A 20375-nucleotide genomic window follows, 5' to 3' on the forward strand; every position below is an offset into this window, starting at 1 on the left:
CCACATCCTATACCACTCTCCTCTACCACCTCCTAACACCATCATCCTCCATTACTGTCCTCCACCATGTCCTAACACCACCATCCTCCACCACATCCTCTACCACATTCTCCACCACCATCCTCCACCACATCCTCTACCACGTCCTCTACCACGTCCTACACCACCATCCTCCACCACCACCCTCCACCATGTCCTCCACCACATCCTCTACCATGTCCTCCATCACTGTCCTCTACCACTGTCCTCCACCACCTCCTAACACCGTCATCCTCTACTACTGTCCTCCACCATGTGCTACACCACCATCCACCACATCCTACACCATGTCCTCTACCACATCCTCCACCACCGCCCTCCACCACGTCTTCCACCACCATCCTCCACCACCATCCTCCACCACGTCCTACACCACCATCCTCCACCACCGCCCTCCACCACGTCTTCCACCACCATCCTCCACCATCATCCTCCACCACGTCCTACACCATGTCCTCTACCACCGTCCTCCACCACCGTCCTCCACCATGTTCTACACCACTGTCCTCCACCACATCCTACACCATGTCCTCTACCACCGTCCTCCACCACCGTCCTCCACCATGTTCCACACCACTGTCCTCCACCACATCCTATACCACGTCTTCCACCACCATCCTCCACCACCGTCCTCTACCACCATCCTCCACCACCGTCCTCCACCATGTTCCACACCACTGTCCTCCACCACATCCTATACCACGTCTTCCACCACCATCCTCCACCACCGTCCTCTACCACGTCCTATGCCACCATCCTCTACCACCACCCTCTACCACGTCCTCCACTGCCATCCTCCATCTTCTTTGTTTTACATTGTCTTCCTTGCTGTGTTCATTTCCTAGGGCTGTTATAACAAAATGTCAACAACTAGGTGGCCTGAAGCAACAGAAACTGATTCTTTCACCATTCCAGAAGCCAGGAGTCTGAAGTCAGGCAACAGCAGAGCCATCCATACTCTAGGGGAGATTCCTTCCAGCTTCTGGTGGCCCAGCCATTTCTTGGCTTGTGGTAGCATCACTCCTCTCTCTGCCTCCCCTTCCTATGTGTTTGGGCCACTCTTCTTGTCTATTATAAGGACACTTGTCCTTGGATTTAGAGCCCTCCCCAATCCAGGATAATCTCATCTCAAGATCCTTAACTTAACCACACCTGTAAAAACTCTTTTCCACAGGTTCCAGATGGTCAGGGGGCATGACTTTTGTGGGGGGCACCCTTCAATCCACTACAGAGGTGTGTTTTTATTTATTTATTCATTTTCAGTGTCCACTGAAACTGTCCCTAGATCCTAGGGCAGGGCCTTGTGCACAGTAGATGCTCAAAAAATGTCTGCTAAGTAGAGTCTTCAGTAAATATTTTGCACATTTTTTGTGTGTGTGCTCTCGTCCAAGAATTTCCCTAGGGTATGTACCTGGAGGTCAAATCACTGTTTTGGACATCTTCAACTTTTCTGAAATGGTCATTTTACTTTATAATTCCATGGGTAGTATACGAGGTCTCCTTTTATTCAACAATTGACAGTTTTAGACTTTTAAATTCCCACAAATCTGATGGGTGCAAGATGCTATATCCTTATTACTTTAATTGGCCCTATCCGGGGCTAGGACATGTACTAAGAAACTCATCATAGCAGAGTGGCTGAATGTTGGATTTCTTATTCTTCTCTGATTAAAAAAAGAAAGAAAGAAAGAAAGAAAGAAAACTGGATCAATTCAGAGTGCATGGCTACATTGAATAAACAAACTAAGGTTGTCTGACCAGTCTGAGATTGAGGAGCCCTCATCTCTCTGGTAGAATTCATTAGTTTTTGGTATTCCTTTTAAGGAGTGTGGGTTATCAGCTCACTAAGATGAAAAAGCAGCCAATCTTATTTAGCAGGACTTTTCCTCATTTGAGCAATGACTTCGAGTGTCTTCAAAGGTCCGCATTCCCTGGCCAGCTGTTCTGGAATGTGGCTGGATCAGAGGCTACCGGTGTCTGGATGAGTGGCCACTGGAGAACCCCAGATGGACTGTGGGAGCCAAGCCACCCTGGAGAGGCTGATAGACAGCACCAGGGACCTGTGAACTGTGGGGCTGGGGTGTGGCTTCCTGAAAGTGGGCCATGGATCCCGAGAAGTTTTTTGCCTCGGCTCAGGCAGGGTCTCGCTGTTCATGCAAAGCTTGCCGAGGCAGTGACCTATGCCAGAAGTGTGCAAACAGCCCACTGTGTGGAACATGAAGGCTGGAGCATTGGCTCACGGTTCTAATCTGGAAACTGAGGATGGTCTTAGTCCATAATAGCAGAGGAAGGACACGATGACTGTGCAGCAGGCAGGGCTCTCTGCTGCCAGCCCACGTACTGGGACGTGGGGTGCAGCAGCGAAGGGAAGTGGGTTCTCAGCTTGTGTGAACTAGTTTTAACTAAACTAAACCTCGGAGAGAAACTGTACATTAGGGATTATACTCATCATGGCAGCTCAAACAAATAAGAAAGAAATGGAAGAGCTGGCTGGGCATGGTGGCTCATGCCTGTAATCCCAGCACATTATCACTTGAGGCCAGGAGTTCGAGACCAGCTTGGCCAACATGGTGAAACTTGTCTCTACTAAAAATTAGCTGGGCGTGGTGGTGGGCACCAGTAATCCCGCCTACTAGGGAGGCTGAGGCAGGAGAATGGCTTGAACCCGGGAGGCTGAGGTTGCAGTGAGCCAAGATCACGCCATTGCACTCCAACCTGGGCAATAAGAGCGAAACTCCATCTCAAAAAACAAACAAACAAAAAGAAATGGAAGAGCTGGTAACATTTACTTCCATTTTGAAAACTTCACAGGCTGCATTTCACAGTAAAAACACTGATCATCTACTCATGTAAAGTAAGAAATCAGTCCCTCCACATTCAAAGTGATTAAGAAATGTATTTCCAGGATGGAAAGATGAATTTTTATCCATCGTAATAACCTAGTGTGGTTATGTCTTGAGATACTAACTGACAGTGTAATGCTTTCACGGCTAACAAGACAGCTTAAACTTTTATTTTTCTCTTTATTTTAACCTTTTTGAAGACAAAATATATCTTTTAAAAGATATTTTTATAACACATATAATATTAATACAGGAATGAATGTTAATAATTTATAAATAGACACTTATTGGAGATGCATGGTTGGAAAGTTCTTTGTGGTAGGCATGAGTGAGAAGCAGCATGGATACCTGTGACTTAGAGAAGGGGTTCAGTGGGTGTGACGGGCATTCCTAATATCCTGCTCTCCTATCCTTCCAAACTTGCAGAAGATGGCATCTGCCAGCCCCCTCCTGCTTGGGAGAAGCCCATGACGGTTCCATGTGACGGGTTGAGAGCAGAACAGAAGGTGCATTTGGTACTGGTGCAAGGCCCTGCTGTCTGTTTCTTCTGCAGGTTGTGGGAAAGGCCTTGCATTGAGTTCCAGGATCAAAAGATCAAACCAGCCTGGGCCACTGAGTCACCACAAGAGGATGGCTGCCTCAGAGAGGTGCCCAGAAATGAGTGAGCAAGAATGAAATGGTTGCTTTCAGCCAGAGACATTGGGATTGTTTCTTACTGTGGCGTAACTTGCACACCCTGACTCACAGAATAGGTGTCACAGGGAGGGTGTTGAGAGTGTGCTTAGATGAACAAGCCTCACACCAGTTTACTGGAGGCCCTGTTGTGGCCGGCAGATGGCCAGGGGCGGCCCTTAGCACCAAGCTGGGAGCAGCTACTAGCCTCTGGACTTATTTGGGGAGATGAAGCTGAGAACTGGCAGTCTCATGGATTGGGATGCATGTAGGCACTGCCTTCTCATCCGCCACTGTTAACCATTCTTCAGGGAGCAGGAGATGAGAGTTGACATGCCAGAAGCTACCATATGGCAGAAAGCCACCATGTTCCCAGCTCCTACAGTGTGTCTGCAGGGCCACAACACATTCCTAAGGGAGTGGTTTGCTCTCAAGTTGCCCATCTCAGGTATGGAGTAGTCCTTGTGGTGTGACCTGCTGAGAGTCCCCTTGCTGATGTCGTTGCTTAGTTGGCTGCTCCAGGGCAGCTTGGGCTAGTCCTCTTAGAGAGTGGCTTCAGCTTTTTTTATTGGTCGGGGCTAAGCAAGAGAGAAACGATTGTTGGCAAAGGATCCTTGCTTCTAAGTAAATGAACTATTGCAGGCCGTTGGTACGAGTTTCACCAATGGGTAGTTTCCCCAAATGAGAAGGGCTGTGGAATTCCCTGTTTAGCTGACCTTTGCATTGAGCTGTGTTTTAGATTTTGCGTCATTTGGAATCGAGATTCTGTGCATGAATGCGCTGCACATCTCTCTTGGTTTCTTCTCCATTGCTCCTGAACGACATCTTTGGTTTTGTTGTTTCCTCAGGGAGAGGTGAAGCCCAGCAGGCTTGATGACTGCCTTTGGGGAAGGCCTCATTATTTGGTGCACACATCAAATCACACAGGGCAGACTAGAAGACAGTGACTTTTGGCTAAGTGTCAGTACTCTCAGAAGAAATACCAGGCCCAGGGAGACAAGTCCAGGTTTAACTTTGGATTTGGAGTGAGTTTCTAGAATGTGTAGAGGCCATTTTGTAGAAGGAATCCTCAGACCAAAGCAACAGGTGACTTGTTTTCTCTGTTCATTGAGGACTCTGCCAGGTGCCAGGAGCTGCAGGCATGTGTTAACTCCCGAGAGTCCATGGGTCTGCTCACTATCTGCAGGGCCTGTCCCCCTATTAGTCACTTAGAGCAACATGGCCCATTTCTCAGCATGTAGAGTGCTTTTACCTCAAGCCCAGATGTGCTCCAAATGTCCTGGACCTTTCCCACAGAGGCCCCTTCCCAGGCTTCGTGCTCTCAGGTGTGTAGAAGGTTAATGGCGTGTGGATGAGATTGTACAGCCCACTCTCAATAAATCATATTCTTCATTCTTCATCTTAAAGGCTAGGGTACCTATTTTCTCCTTAAAAAAGTAAACTACCCTTTCTGAGCCTTTTCCAGTCTTTTTTCTGGCTCTCCAAAACACCGACCAGCCAGTCCTGTTGGCTGGTGCTGATGCTGGACGGCAGGGCCGGGAGGGGCGTGGCACAGGACAGGTCAGGGGAACAAGGTGTCTCACTGGCTTTCCTAAGCTCAGGCCTGGACTCCTACTTCCTTCTTAGCTGGAAAGATGGTTGCATGTGTACCTGTCAATGACCTGCACAACTGTAACAGCTGCTTGGTATTGCTTTGTGATGACCTGGGGGCAATACTTAGTAAATAATGTCAATACTAAAATAATATCAATAATCGATCATCAAAAAACAACCAGGGTGCCTGAAACTTTGTAGACAAATCTCTTGGCAATATCTAAAATAAGACTGCTGTGTCCAAGGGGTTGCATTGCCACCCAAAGCAGCAATACAATCGCACTTGTTCTTCCGAGGAAATACATTTCCTGTGTCCACAGAAGTCACCCTGTCCTGGATTCTGGGGGAGAAGTAGCTGAGGCCCCAGGGCTTAGCTGGCTGCCTCTGGGGTAAAGTCCCAGTGCTGTGTTATGCTGAGAGGCTCCACACTGTGCAGAGGCAGCGGTGTCTGTGTCTCTGTCCCCTCCCTGACAGCTTTCGTCTTTCCAGTACGTACTGGCTTCTCCTATAGGGAGGGCACAGTTCCGTGTCTCCCTAATCACTGCCAGGGCTGGGGAACAACTCGTGAGGAAATGCGTCCTCCTCACTGCAGGGGCCAATGCGGCTTTTGGAGGAACCCTCCTTGGCATGCGATTGTCTGCAGGAGAAAGGTGGGGTGTGATAAAGGCAGCTGTCATCCTTCCCAGGAATTCCCGAGAATTCCTTTATCCCATTGGTAAAAAGAACATGCTAGGCTCCTCATGGCGACAGCCCTGTGGCTCTTTCAGGAGGGACATGTGGACGCTTGTGGTAGGGCAGGGTGGAAATGGGTCTGGAGAGCAGAGGTATTTTCCAGCACCCTGGAGAAAAAGTACTACTTCCTTATGAGGCAGAGGCTGGGTCTCTTTTCTCTGAAAGTTTCACATAGATAATCCCACAGCCTTGCCACTAGGACAGCATGTCCTTGTGTAACAGCTGGTGCCTGCTTCGAGCATAAGGACTGCTCCAGGCCTCACCGCCAGCCTTGGAGTGGCCTCATTTTGGCCTACCGCCACCCCTAACTTTTATCTACTCTTTACACAGCTGCTTTTCTGAGAATCTGCATGAATATCCAGCCTCAAATTTATGTAGATGCATGTGTTATGTTATTGGCATGTCCCACTGACGATTAATATCTCTTTATATTCCTCTTCAAAAGTTTCCTTATTGTTTTGAGTGGCCACATAGGGTGGCCAACACTTTACCCCCACTAAGAAGTAAGTGAACAACTTGCTCTAAGACCACTGAATAAATCAAGATTCATTCATCAGGTTCTGGTTTCAGTCCATTTTTTTAAGGCCTCATGGGTTTAAAGGGGCCTAGTGCACGTCGAGATCAGGCTCTTTGTCGTGCTGAAGTCTCCTTCTAAACAATTTTTCCCTGTTGACATCAGAACTGATGCTTTATAGACTCTAAAGAAATTGAAGACCATCAAACTGAACTTGAAAATTATTTAATTTATTTAAAAATGAAACCTATAATTTTGTAGACAATAGGCTATTCAGAAATGCATGCCTACTGTGAAATGTTGTAGCTGTAGGATTCCCTACCCAGAGATGAAGCTGCGGTTGGATCTGCTAGGACATATTATGGAAGAAGCATGCACTTCTCTGTCCCTCTGACCTCAGCAAGGGCTCTTTGTAGAGGAGCCCAGGTAGCACCAGTGTCTGTCTCTAATAGGCCCATGTCACTTGCTTTCCCAGCTTGTCACATTTTGGAATGCTGTGATGGGCTGGCCCAGGATGTCATCGGCTCCATAGGACAAGCCTTTGAGCTCCGTTTTAAGCAATATTTACAGTGTCCTACCAAGATTCCCGCTCTCCATGATCGGTGAGTAGTGCTGTGACACCATTTGCAATAGCCTATGTGGGTTTCATGACCTTTCCTCTTAAAACCACGTCCCTGAGCTGTGCTCTGGACAGGCACAATTAATCACAGAGCTTCCTGGGTTCTGAGACACCTGGTTGGTGCCGGGATATGGCACAGAAAACCAACAGATGGAAGCCAACATATGGATGATGCTTTGAATGTGTAGAAAAACATTTTCTTGAAACTATAGTGACGGTCGCCAAGGTTACAGAAAAGCGACTTCATTATAAATTTTTTTGTTCTGTTTCCTCTGCAGCCATGTGATGCTTCCATATGTCACCTCTTTGGGTCTATGTCACCACCGGTTCTGTGTGTCCCATTGTCCTTGTCATTACGATTAGCCAAAGTCGTGCTGCAAGAGGTCCCCTCCGTGAGGCACTGTGCTGGCTACCAGCATAGTTTCTGCTTCACTGGCCTTTGCAGCTTAACGACTTGGTAGTTTGTTTACCTTCCAGGTGGCCCTGAGCAAGTTCTGTAAACTCCTTGAGTCTCAGCAGCCTTATCTGTGAAGTACGAATAAGAGTGGCACCATAGGTTTTTTTTAATGTTCAACAAAATAGTGAGTGTGAAGAGGAGTTGGGAGATGTTTAGTTTATTATAAAAAATGTTCAGGTTCTATCACTGAGTTTCCTTAGGATGTAAGAATATTCCATACAGCATCAAGCATTAAAAGAAAAGTAATATGGGGCATTTCAGTCGTTCAATATTCTGTCCTTGATTGAACTTGCATAATGAAAATCTATTCTAATGGTGTGTTCACCATAAACAAAACTTTAGTGTTCCTAAATTTACTCTGTACTTTTTTCAAACTTCTAAAGCCACATTCTTCTATGCCTTAGTTCTAGAGTCAGACTCTACCTTTGCTTTTATGATTATGAAGCCTTCTTTCATCTCCCTTCTCAGTCTTTGCCTTTCTTCAAAGAGACTTTTCATTTCTTTTCCTCTTTCCCTGGAAAAATTCTGTTTAAGGCATTAATTTTGGAGGTGCCTCTGCAGGACCCACCGTTTCCACGTTGCTAAAAACTTTACTCCAGAGGTTGAAAATGCTAGAATTCAATTCTCCCTTATGGCCATCACATTTAAAAAATAATAAGAAAGAAACTTCAACAACTTGGGACAGGAAGACGTGTATCGAAGAGTTAGAGGCAAATGGTGACAGCAACCCAAATGTAGGTAGGAGAGTGAGGAAACAGATTTTTTGTTTTGTGTATAATAGGACATACTAGTTAATAAGAATTCACCAATATACATGTACTACCAGCATAAATCTCAAAATTTATAGTGAAATTAAAAAGAGCAAGTTACAAAAGGATATGAACCATTTATGAAAATTTTGAAAACATACATGATTGCATATATAGTATATGGATAAATAAATGTGTGGAAAGAGTATAAAAACATACACAAGGCCAGGCACAGTGGCTCATGCCTGTAATCCCAGCACTTTGGGAGGCTGAGATGGGCGGATCACCTGAGGTCAGGAGTTTGAGATAAGCCTGGTCAACATAGTGAAATCCCATCTCTACTAAAAATACAAAAATTAGCTGGGCATGGTGATGTACATCTGTAGTCCCAAATTGTTGGGAAGCTGAGGCAAGAGAATCACTTGAACTCAGGAGGTGGCGGTTGCAGTAAGCTGAGATTGTGCCACTGCACTTCAACCTGGGCAACAGAGCAAGACTCCATCTCAAAAAATCAGACACACAAACAACAACAAAATAATGCAAAAATACTATACATAACTCCAGGATATGTGAGGACATGGCAGGGGTGTGGGTGGATGGGTTGTGTTTGACTGTATTTGTCAAGCATATCCCCCTACACCATTTTATAATAAAAATGTTCCAATATACACAAAGAACTGTATAGACACCATCTAGCTTCTACCATTAACATTTTACTTACAGTATAACATATCTATGTATCCATCCAACGTAAGTTTGCCAAATTTTATTAAAAAGGGAAGCATGTAATTGATAAAAGAAAAATTTCAGCCAGATTAAATTTAAAGGAGTTTAATTGAGCAGTGAACATTTCATACACAGAGCAGCCTCCCAGCCAGGATAGACTAGGGGCCTCCAGGGCAGCCACGTGGTGGAAGATTTATGAACAGAAAAAGGAAAATGACTTACAGAAAATGGAAGTGAGGTTCAGAAACAGCTGGATTGGTTACAGCTGGGCGTTTGCCTTATTTGAACACAGTTCAAACAGTTGGCTGCATTTGATTGGCCAAAACTCGGTGATTGGCACAAGAGTAGGCTACGGTCTGTTTACACCTCCACTTGGATAGTTCAGGATGTACAGAGAAACCTTTAGGCCAAATTTAAATATGTAAGGAGGTAGCTTTAGGCTAAACTTGATTTAACATAGTAGATCAAAAAGTTAACATTTAATCTCCATGGGGGATGCATAAGTATATTTCATGTTAATTATTATGCTAGCCTTTGTTTCTGAAATGTTGAATAAGAGCCAAATAAATGCTATTAAGATAATACACACAAAAATGAATGGAGGGAGTTTGTTTAACTGCCATACATACTCCTTTGGCAGTATACCTAAAGTATGAAGTTCTGTACATGTTTGTATATAGTGAAGTTTGAAGGACTTTTGGGGAAAGAAAATGTAGTAGACAGGATCTTATCCACTGAGAAAAATGTCACCTCCAAATGCAAGTATTGGCATATCATTTCCGTTTGTTTGTTTGTTTGTTTTCTTTTTTTTGACGGAGTCTTACTCTTTCACCCAGGTTGGAGTGCAGTGGCGCGATCTCGGCTCACTGCAAGCTCCGCCTCCCGGGCTCACGCCGTTCTCCTGCCTCAGCCTCCAAAGTAGCTGGGGCTACAGGCGCCCGCCACCATGCTTGGCTAATTTTTTGTATTTTTAGAGACGGGGTGTCACCGTGTTAGCCAGAAAGGTCTCGATCCCTTGTGATCCACCCACCTCGGCCTCCCAAAGTGCTGGGATTACAGGCGTGAGCCACTGCCCCCAGCTGGCCTATCATTTCTAAAGCAGAACAGCGACCAGGGGCCCTGCCTGTAGCTTCATACTGTCGGTGACCTGACACCTGCCTCACCTTATCCTGCAGAGGCCGCTGGTGTCCGCAGGGTACTGTCTGAGAGAGGGGCGAGGGGGACCTCCTGCGCTTGCCCTGCCTTCCATTCCAGCTCCACTCCTCCAGCTGGAAGCAGCCTGGGAGCATGAGAGAACCCCACTGCATCCAGCTGATCCAGCCCCGTTCTCTGGGGACCTGACCTGTGGCCCTACTGGCAGGTTTTCCTTCTGGGATGCGGAGATCTTAGGGGCCAGCAAGACAGGGGCTTCTGTTTTGGAGAAGTTCTTGGATTTTCTACTCAATCCCTCAGGCCATGTGTCTCCATACAGGGAAATATTTCCTGGAGGTATTAGGATTTGCTACATTCAGCTTAGTTTCTTTGGGGTAGAGATGAGGACAGGTGAGGGTAGAGGGAGTGTGGCAGTGTGAGGCCAACCAAGCTGTGCGTTCAGCGTTGGGGAGTCAGGCTTCTCCCGTCCTTCTCTCGCTGCAGGTGAGTGTATAGATTTACTATTTGTGAATTTTTGTTGTTGTTGTTCATTATGTTATTACTGGGGAAGAGACTCTGATCTGGATATCTGGATTCGTTGCACATCTTTAACTGGAAATAAAAAATAGTACTTTTTTTTTTTTTGAAACAGAGTTTCACTCTTGTTGCCCAGGCTAGAGTGGCGTGGCACGATCTCAGCTCACTGCAACCTCTGCCTCCTGGGTTCAAGCGATTCTTCTGCCTCCCGAGTAGCTGGGATTACAGGCGTGCACCACCATGCCCGGCTAATTTTGTATTTTTAGTAGAGACAGGGTTTCTCCATGTTGGTCAGGCTGGTCTCAAACTCCTGACCTCAAGTGATCCACCCATCTCAGCCTCTCAAAGTGTTAGGATTACAGGCTTGAGCCACCACACCCAGAAAAAATAGTACTTTTGTATAAATGGATTTTTGGCCAAGTATGGATTGCAGGATTACGCCTGTAATCCCAGCACTTTGGGAGGCTGAGGCGGGTGGATCCTTTGATCCCAGGACTGTGAGACCAGCCTGGGCAATATGACAAAACCCCATTTCTACTAAAAATACAAAAATTAGCCAGGTGCAAGGGTGCGTGCCTGTAGTTCCAGCTACTCAGGAGGCTGAAGTGAGAGGATGGCTTGCGTGGGAGGCAGAAGTTGCAGTGAGCTGTGATCACACCACTGCACTCCAGCGTGGGTGACAGAACGAGACCCTATCTCAAAAAAATCAATCACTCAGTCCATCAGTGGATTTCTTGGTATGGTCTGATTTTTCTTGGAGGATTTTCCTTGCAGAAATCCAAGGGTATTTCAACCCAAAACCGAAGAAGACATTGAAAAACAAATCAGATGCCACTAAGACTCCATTTATTATTATTTTTAAAATTGATAATTAATTCATATATAATCAAATCACCCTTTTAAAGTTTACAATTCAGTTGATGTGTTATATTCAAAAGTTGTACAATTATCACCATTAATTCCGGAACATTTTCATTACCCCCCCAAAGAAACTCTATCCTCATCAGCAATTACTCCCCATTCTCCACTCCCCCGTCTCCCGCCAACCACTAAACTACTTTCTGTCTCTATGGATTTGCCCATTCTGGACATTTCATATAAATGGAATCATACTGTATGTATCTGGCTTCTTTCACTTAGAAGAATATTTTCAAGATTCACTCATGTTGTAGGATCTGTCAGTATTTCTTGCATTTTAGAGTTCTTAGTAATATTTGAATATATAGATATATCACCTTTTGTTCATCCAGTCATTAGTTTGTGGACAGTTGAGTGCTTCTACCTTTTTTTTTTTTTTGAGATGGAGTCTTGCTCTGTCACCCAGGCTTGAGTGCAGTGGCGCGATCTCGGCTCACTGCAACCTCCGTCTCCCAGGTTCAAGCAATTCTCCTGTCTCAGCCTCCCGAGTAGCTGGGATTACAGACACATGCTACCACGCCCGGCTAATTTTTGTATCTTTAGTAGAGAGAGGGTTTCACCATGTTGGCCAGGCTGGTCTTGAACTCCTGACCTCATGATCTGCCAGTCTTGGCCTCTCAAAATGCTGGGATTACAGATGTAAGCCACTGCGCCCAGCCCTACCTTTTAGCTCTTATGAGCATTGCTGCTGTGAAGATGTGTACAAGTTTCTTTGTGGACATATGTTGCAATATTCTTATGTATATAACTGGGAGTGAAATTCTGTGGTCATATGGTTATGCTGAAACTGCAAAGCTATTTTCCAAAGTGGCTGCACCATTTTACAGTCTCATCAGCAATGTGTGAGGGTTCTAATATCCCATGTTCTTATCAACACTTTTTCTAGTCTATCTCTTTGATTATAGCTACCCTAGTGGGGATGAAGTGGTCTCTGGTTGTGGTTTTGATGTGCATTTTCCTGATGACTAATGATGTCGAGCTTCTTTTCATGTGCTTATTGGCCTTTTGTGTATCTCTGGAGAAAAATCTGCTCAAAACCTTAGCTCCTTTTTAAGATCGGGCTGTCTTTTCATTGTTGAGTTGTAGGAGTACTTTATATATTCTAGATACATGTCTCTTTTAAGATACATGTTAGCAAATATTTTCTCCCATTTTGCAGTTTGTATTTTTACTTTCTTGATAGTGTCCTTTGAAGCACAACAGTTTTTTTCAAATAGCAGAAGGGAGAATTTTGAGAGGTTCATATTCTACCATTTTCCCTCTTATCACTAAATTTCCATTTTGTAGTTGGTTTTGTTTGGGATCAATTTCATGGCTTACAAAAATGTGTGCTGTCCCTTGAGGAGCTGGCTATCCTTAGGCATAATTTCTTTCTTAATTAAAATGTACTTTTACAAAAGGACCTCATTCAAACATGACTGAAATGTTCCAGTGAGTGAAACTCTGAATATGGCAGAGATATTTTGCTAAACCACTCGTCTGCTTTTCATCTATGCATGAGACCTGGATGGCGGAAGAGGCACTGACTAAACTCTCTTTTCTTGATAACAGGCGCTAACATTAGATTTGTGGGTTTTGGCTGCAAGCTCAACTTTTGGCTAAAGCCCTTGGAAATCTTCCTTTAACAGAATGCAGAGTCTGGATGAGCCATGGACAGAAGAGGAGGGAGAAGGCTCAGACCACCCGTACTACAACAGCATCCCAAGCAAGACGCCTCCTCCAGGGGGCTTTCTTGATGCTCGACTGAAACCCAGACCCCATGCTCCTGACACTGCACAGGTTGGTTTTATATTTTTTTCTCTTTATAAGGAATGGAGGCTAACTCAACTTTATTTCCTTTTCTTTTTGTTTGTTTGTTTGTTTGATTTCGGGCTGATGTTCTATTCCATTTTTGACACAGTAAATCATGAACTTTCTCTCACCGGATTTCATGAGGCATGCAGATGAGGAGAGGCTTTGTGTGTGTTAACATCATAAAGCATTAGCCAAACGCTTTGGAACTGTGTTGTGATTCCTGGGATATGAGTCTGGGGGTGTCCTCTGTACCCTCAGATGTATTCCATCATACTGTGATCTCCATGAGGGAAAGAGAGAATTTAAGATTTTAAAAAGGCTTGGGAGGCATTGGGTTCTCTGAAAAGGAGTGAATATAGACCCTTAAAAGGATGAGAATTTTATGAGTTTTCTATTTTGTTCCTTGCCTTGCTTTATGTCGAACTCAAAATTCTAGTAAGGCAATTGCTTTCTAGAGTTATGATATTTCTATTTTGTTACAGGAAATTTTTAACATTACTACCTTTTGTGAATGATAATGGCACCACTAAAAATGGCAAAATAACACCGAGCTCAGGGATCTGACACTGAGAGGGAATTTCCTGATTTTTTGAAGGAAGTTTCCTGGTTTACAGAGTGGACTTGCCCAAGTGTGAACAATCATGGGCGTATGTGTTATGTGGGAAGTGTGTTCTGACACATAGATACTCTGTAATTGAAATTTATTTTAGGACATACATATGGAAGAGCTTGATTTACAGTCACACTTCGGGAGGGGTGGTGGGGGTAATGAAAACAAGGGGGAGCATGTGTAATTTTGATGGAGATGCAGCCTTTTCCTCACACTCATACAAACTTATTTCCCAAATCTTAATGCCAACCGTGAGGCATGAAGGGAAAATTGGGTGTATCAGAGGATTTGATCCACCTTAAGCATCAATTTGCCGACTGTCTTGTGGCTTTCAAAAGTGGGGAAATGAGAAGAAAATAATTTTTTCACTCTGTGTTATTTACATGTGTCTATAGTTTGCAGGAAAAGAGCAGACTTATTACCAGGGAAGACACTTAGGAGACACCTTTGGTGAAGACTGGCAGCAAACACCTTTCAGGCAAAGTGAGAGACAAGGTGAGATGGGTGAGAAACACAAAAGACTCTTTTCAAAAGTAACATGCTCACCACTGGATCGCCTATTTTCTGTGGACTGACAAAATGACCCCTGGATATATTTGCTGTGTGTGTTGCTATAGAATCCTGACTAGACCATAGAAACAGAGGCAACAATGTGGCACAATGCGCAGTGGCGCACGCCTGTAATCCCAGCACTTTGGGAGGCTGAGGTGGGAGGATCACCTGAGGTCAGGAGTTCAAGACCAGCCTGACTAACATAGTGAAACCCCAACTCTACTAAATAAAAAAAAAAAATTAGCCGAGCGTGGTGGCGGGTGCCTGTAATCCCAGCTACTTGGGAGGCTGAGGCAGGAGAATCACTTGATCCCAGGAGGTGGGGGTTGCAGTGAGCCGAGATCACGCCATTGCACTCCAGCAAAACCCTGTCTCCAAAAAAAAAAAAAAAAAAAAAAAAAAGGCAACAGTGTTGCAGATATCTCCTGGCACCAATTATGTGGTGCCTCCCCGCAGCTCCTGGACCATTCACACCTCATGGGCACTCACTGCCTCATGCCTCTGAGACTGTACACCTCCATACTGGGAGAGCTTTCGTGCCCAGGGGTGCTGAGAAGTTGACATCTCAGGCACACCTTCACCCCAGTTTCTGATGGGAACTCGTGAGGCAACTCTAAGGTTGAGGTTGAGCCCCAGTGACTCCCACAACAAATTGTTGCCTTTCCTTCCTTGTCTCATTCTCCTTCCCTTTACTTAGGGTCTGCTTTTTGGGGAATGTGAAGCCCCCTACTGTAAGCTGGGGATTGAGGCAGAGGTGGCACCAGGGATATGCATCTCTCACAGGCCCTGGATACTCTTAGAGAACACTTCTGCATCTTACAGTCATAATAACATGCACCTACATCATACATTACAACTAATGTCGATATAACTGTCCATAAGTCAGATATCTGCAAATAATTCAAATATATTTAGATACAGCCATAATAATTTAGATACAACTATCTAAGAAGTAACTGCTAATTGCTCACGTAAGTCTTTATTCTCTAGACAGTTATATATACACATACAAATATGTATGAATGTATTTATATCTCAGTCTAATCCTTTAAGAATGTCTTTTAATTTTAACCTTTTTCCCTTCTCAAAAAAATTTATAACTCTTTCAATAGCTCTGGGATCCTGGCTACTAAGTCTGTAAGATCTGAAGGCAATGGGGGCAACTGATGCTTCTGTGTATCTAAGTTTAAACATTTATTGGTTTAATATTGAGGCTTATTCCTTCATTATAGCTATTTATGCCAGGAAGCAAATGACAATACATTTTTTAAATGTCCTCTGTGTAAGAGAATTTCATGTCTTGCCTGCCCCAGATGCAGGAAGACCCACAGTGCTGGCCCAGTCAATAAAACATAAGGCCTGGCAGAAGCCACCACATGTTCTGCCTCAGAATAGGCTGGAAATAGCAAATCAGAGTCATAACTTTGCCAGAGGGACATTTTCACTATGGGCTATTTATCCTTGTTCTATATACATTTAAAATGTATTTCCATGACATGTGTGTGCATAGACATATAATAACAGCTAAAGAATAAAGGAGACACATTATTTCTGTTAGATATTTACTTTATTGCAAAATATGTCAGGTTTATTTTAAAATAGGTCTTGTTTTTGATATATTCCAGTTATTCCAGCCAGATCGAGAACAGATGATGTAGCAGAATGAGCTCCTGGCCTGGAACTTGAGACTCAGAGCTCTCAATAAATTTCCAACTCTTCTTTGAAAACAATAAATAGGCGGGGTATGGTATCTCAGGCCTGTAATTCCAGCACTTTGGGAAGCCGAATCAGGTGGATTACCTGAGGTCAGGAGTTCCAGGTCAGCCTGGCCAACATGGTGAAACCCCGTCTCTACTAAAAATACAAAAAATTAGCCAGGTGTGGTGGTGCATACCTGTAATCCTAGCTACTCGGGAGGCTGAGGCAGGAGAATCACTTGAACCTGGGAGGTGGAGGCTGCAGTGGGGCGATATCGTGCCACTGCACTCCAGCCTAGGCGACAGAGTGAGACTCTGCCAAAAAAAAAAATAAATAAATAAATAAATAAATATATTTTCTCACAGAACAAATTAGAATGTCACTTATTAATTTGCTGGCAGATATTCTCCCCAATGGACGTGAACTTCAGGTATTATCATGGCACATGTCCTCCTGCCCCGGCTCAGCATCTGCTGTCATCTCCGGTGGGAAAGGTAGTCAGGAAGATTATACATGTGGGCTCCTGATCTTCTCCTTTTAACATTTTGTTTGTGAAATTCTTTTCTAAAGGCTGATTTGTTTGCAATGTACACAAAGGTGTAAACTGCAAATAACTGTCACTAAGCAAGGACGCATAATCTGACTAGACTCTTCAATATAGAAAGCATGTTGAGAACTAGGAGAGTAGAAACACAGTCCGTGCAGGTGGTTCTCCCCAGTGAGGGAATGTTAGCACGACACTTCATTCTCACACCTACAGGCTGGGAGACAGTGGTGTGCTGGCGAACATCCAGCCACAGGCTCTTGGGAACGCTTTTTAAAAAGCCCTGAACCAACTCTTGCCAGCTGGATTGAGCTGGCTTCAACACACCACCGCCCATAGGGTGTGAAAGACACCCTCTTTCCAGAAATGTGAACGCCACAGGGTGTTCTTGCGAACATGTTTATGTAAGAAGATTGGAGACAGGGCGCACATGCAAAAAGACTCCGAGAAGGATCTGAGCAGGCGTTCTCGGGCTACTAGGTCTGGGTGACAGAACAGCCCGGGCCCAGCCTCAGCAAACCCATTGCCTAGCTGTGAAGTCCCATCGAGGCAGCGTCACGGCCTCAGCAGAGGGGGCTCTTCCCTTGCACACCCACCCTGGGCTTCCTTCACAGACCCAGAAGCAGTAACTGCAGCCCTGTTTTGTAAGGAAGGAGTCTCTCTCAGTTCCTTCCTACAACAGAACAGAGCTGCTATTGTATTGCTTGAATGAAGTTAATTTATAAAGCATTTGCTTATATCAAAAAAAAAAAAGAGCAATTAAAATCAGGCTTGTGGTCCTTCTGCTCAGTTATCTGATCCCGAAGCATTTGTCAAGGAGAGGAGGAGACCAGGCGTGTTCTGCCTGCCAGGCTCCTGCCGTCTTAGGGCAGCAAGGGCCAGAATCTTTGCTAAGGCCATCGCAGTGGAGCCATCAAGGTGTCCATCTTGACATTGGCTGGCAGATCCCATGTTGATATGAAGGACTGGAAAACATCTTGGTCAGGTTACAGCAGTGTGTGGTGATAAGCTCAGAAGAGGACAATATCACCGATAGGAATCTGAAGGAGGAGTTTTCCCATTTGCTGGTGGAAGAGCTTCTCTGTGAAGGGCTGGGTGGCTTGAATAGTGTCACTGTCATAAAAGGGGCTCACTTTCTTGTTGCAGGGTCCTTGGACATCTACAGCATGCCAGAAGGGAAACTGCACGTGGCCCCCACAGGAGAAGCACCCACCTACGTCAACACCCAGCAGATCCCACCGCAGGCCTGGCCGACTGCGGTCAGCAGCGCTGAGAGCAGCCCGAGGAAAGATCTCTTTGACATGAGTGGGTTTCTGTTTGTCTCTGGTTTTCTTCTCTTTTGAGGTTGCTTTTCACCCTGCCTTTTATTCGAAATCTGTGTAATTACTAAATTTTCTGATAGCAGGGTTTCGATTAATGGTGATGATTAGCTGTACTTTTCTGGGGGATGATTGGATTCGTTTAGGATTATAGCCCTCTCTATAGTCAAGAGACAGAGCAATTTCCCCTTCTTTTTGGAATTGACATTCCTCTTGAAGATCTGCAAATATATTGAGACAATATACATACACAAATGTTTATTTATTCATTTAAATAGTAATTGGCTATTATGTGCCAGCTACTGTATTAGTTGCTAAGGATGCAAAGATGAAATGGCATGGCCCGTGTTTCCACAGAGCTCTCGGTCTTTGAAGCAGACCAACATTTCACATATAGGCAAGAAATTGCAACACACCCCTCTCTTATGAGGGTTTTCTCTCTTTCTCCCCTCCTCCCACTTGCTCTGTCATTGTTTTCTCTCATTTTTTCTCTCTTGCTCACCTCTTACCAGTCTCCAAATATTTACTGAACACTTACCATTTGTCAAATACTATTCTACTTGATGGAGATACACAGGAAAACAAAACCAGCAAAGTCTCTACCTCATGGAGATTAAATAAACAACTATATCTATTACCAGGTAGTGGTAAGTGCTCCTCAGTGATGAAAACTAAACAGGATAAGGAGAGTAGTAGGAATCTGTTGCAGACAGCAATGTAGTGGGATGTGTACCACAGACTTTCTGTTTGTAATATAGAGTGAGGAAATTAAATCATTCATGAACTGATTAACGAAAGTGAAAATTTTTGTTAAAGAATTTTGAAAGAGCATCACAAGCTCACAAGAGCTTTATATCCTAAACTTTGCTTTTCATATTCCTTGAGAATTTTATAGGCTGAAGAGGGAGGGAATGGAGACTAGTTCTGAATGAGTTTCTACCATGAGCTAAACACCTATTTTTAAATTTTTACTGATAAATATTATGATAACTACTGTTATCTTTATTTTACAGAGGAGGAAATGAAGAATCCTAGAAGTTAACTAACTTTATAATTTGTGAAAGGCAGCCTTGCTGGTCCAATACCTGTGATTTGTGGTATTTTCTATGAGTGAGGACAGGGTTAAGTGCCTTTATAATTAGGCAACCTCATCACAACAACACTGTTTCTCCCTAGCAAATTTGACTTCCCAGACACACTGGACTCCCATTTTGACTTACAAAAATCATCTAAGCAAGAACTGTAGAATCTCAATGCTTGAAGCCACCTTCAATGCTAGATCACCTAATTCAGTCCCGCCAGTGCCTTTATTTTTAAAAATGTGAAAACAGCTTGAGAAATGTGAAGCCACTTTTTCAAGATGCAAAGCACAGTGGTAGCTCTCCAAGCTTCTGCTGGAGTTGTTATAGTACCTCCAAACTGCAGTTTAATAGTTCCATATTTGGTTAGACCATTTTTACTATTTAATATAGTCAATTTACCAATGACTCCTGGACTCAGGCCCTAAGGAAAGTTAGATTGGCTGGTGTTTAGGATGAAAAAATGAGAACCAGAGCTACCCTTTTCCCATCAGTTAATTTCTCCTCTTGCTCTCAAAACCTAAGGAGGGGAAACAGAATATAAAAAGAGCCTTAGAAAGGCTGGTGCCTGTTGAAAAGTGTGGAACTAAATAAAGCCAGCACTCTGTGTTCTTTATTTTGAATCAGTAGCTCTAAATAATAGTGGTGCTGATGTGACGATGGTGGTGATGGTGGTCTGCTGCTGATGGTGATTTTGATGGTGGTGGTGGTGGTGATAATGATGGTGATGGTAGTAATAGTGATGATGGTGCTGATGGTGATGGTGATAATGGTGAGGTGATGATGGTGGTGATGGTGGTAGTAGTGATGGTGATGATGATGGTGGTAGTAGAAGGTGATGGTAGTGATAGTGATGGTGGCGCTGATGGTGATGGTGATAATAGTGAGGTGATGATGGTGGTGATGGTGGTAGTGGTGATGGTGGTAGTGGTGATGGTGATGATGATGATAGTGGTGGTAGAAAGATGGTGATGGTAGTGATAGTGATGGTGGCGCTGATGGTGATGGTGATGATGGTGGTGATGGTGATGGTGATGCTGCTGCTGCTGCTGCTGCTGATGATGGTGGTGGTGGTGGTGGTGACAGTGATGATGATGGTGATGGTGATGATGGTGGTGATGATGCTGATGGTGGTGGTGATGATGGTGGTGATGCTGCTGATGGTGGTGGTGATGTTGGTGATGATGATGGTGATGGTGGTGGTGGTGATGCTGCTGTGGATGATAGTGGTGGTGGTGGTGACAGTGAC

General features: G+C 44.4%; 1 protein-coding gene across 2 annotated transcripts in view; it reads left to right on the forward strand.

Moving 5' to 3' along the window:
• Nucleotides 1–20375, forward strand: part of SHC3 (SHC adaptor protein 3) — a 305086-nt gene that overhangs the window by 251767 nt on the left and 32944 nt on the right. For both annotated transcript variants that reach the window (XM_073021453.1, XM_007969707.3), the window contains 4 exons: nt 6869–6995; nt 13159–13309; nt 14330–14429; nt 17875–18033. In XM_073021453.1, coding sequence (XP_072877554.1) covers nt 6869–6995; nt 13159–13309; nt 14330–14429; nt 17875–18033 — 537 coding nt within the window. The remainder of the gene's footprint in view (nt 1–6868; nt 6996–13158; nt 13310–14329; nt 14430–17874; nt 18034–20375) is intronic.

This window comes from Chlorocebus sabaeus, chromosome 12 (assembly GCF_047675955.1).
Source record: "Chlorocebus sabaeus isolate Y175 chromosome 12, mChlSab1.0.hap1, whole genome shotgun sequence".
Taxonomy (NCBI): Eukaryota; Metazoa; Chordata; class Mammalia; order Primates; family Cercopithecidae; genus Chlorocebus; species Chlorocebus sabaeus.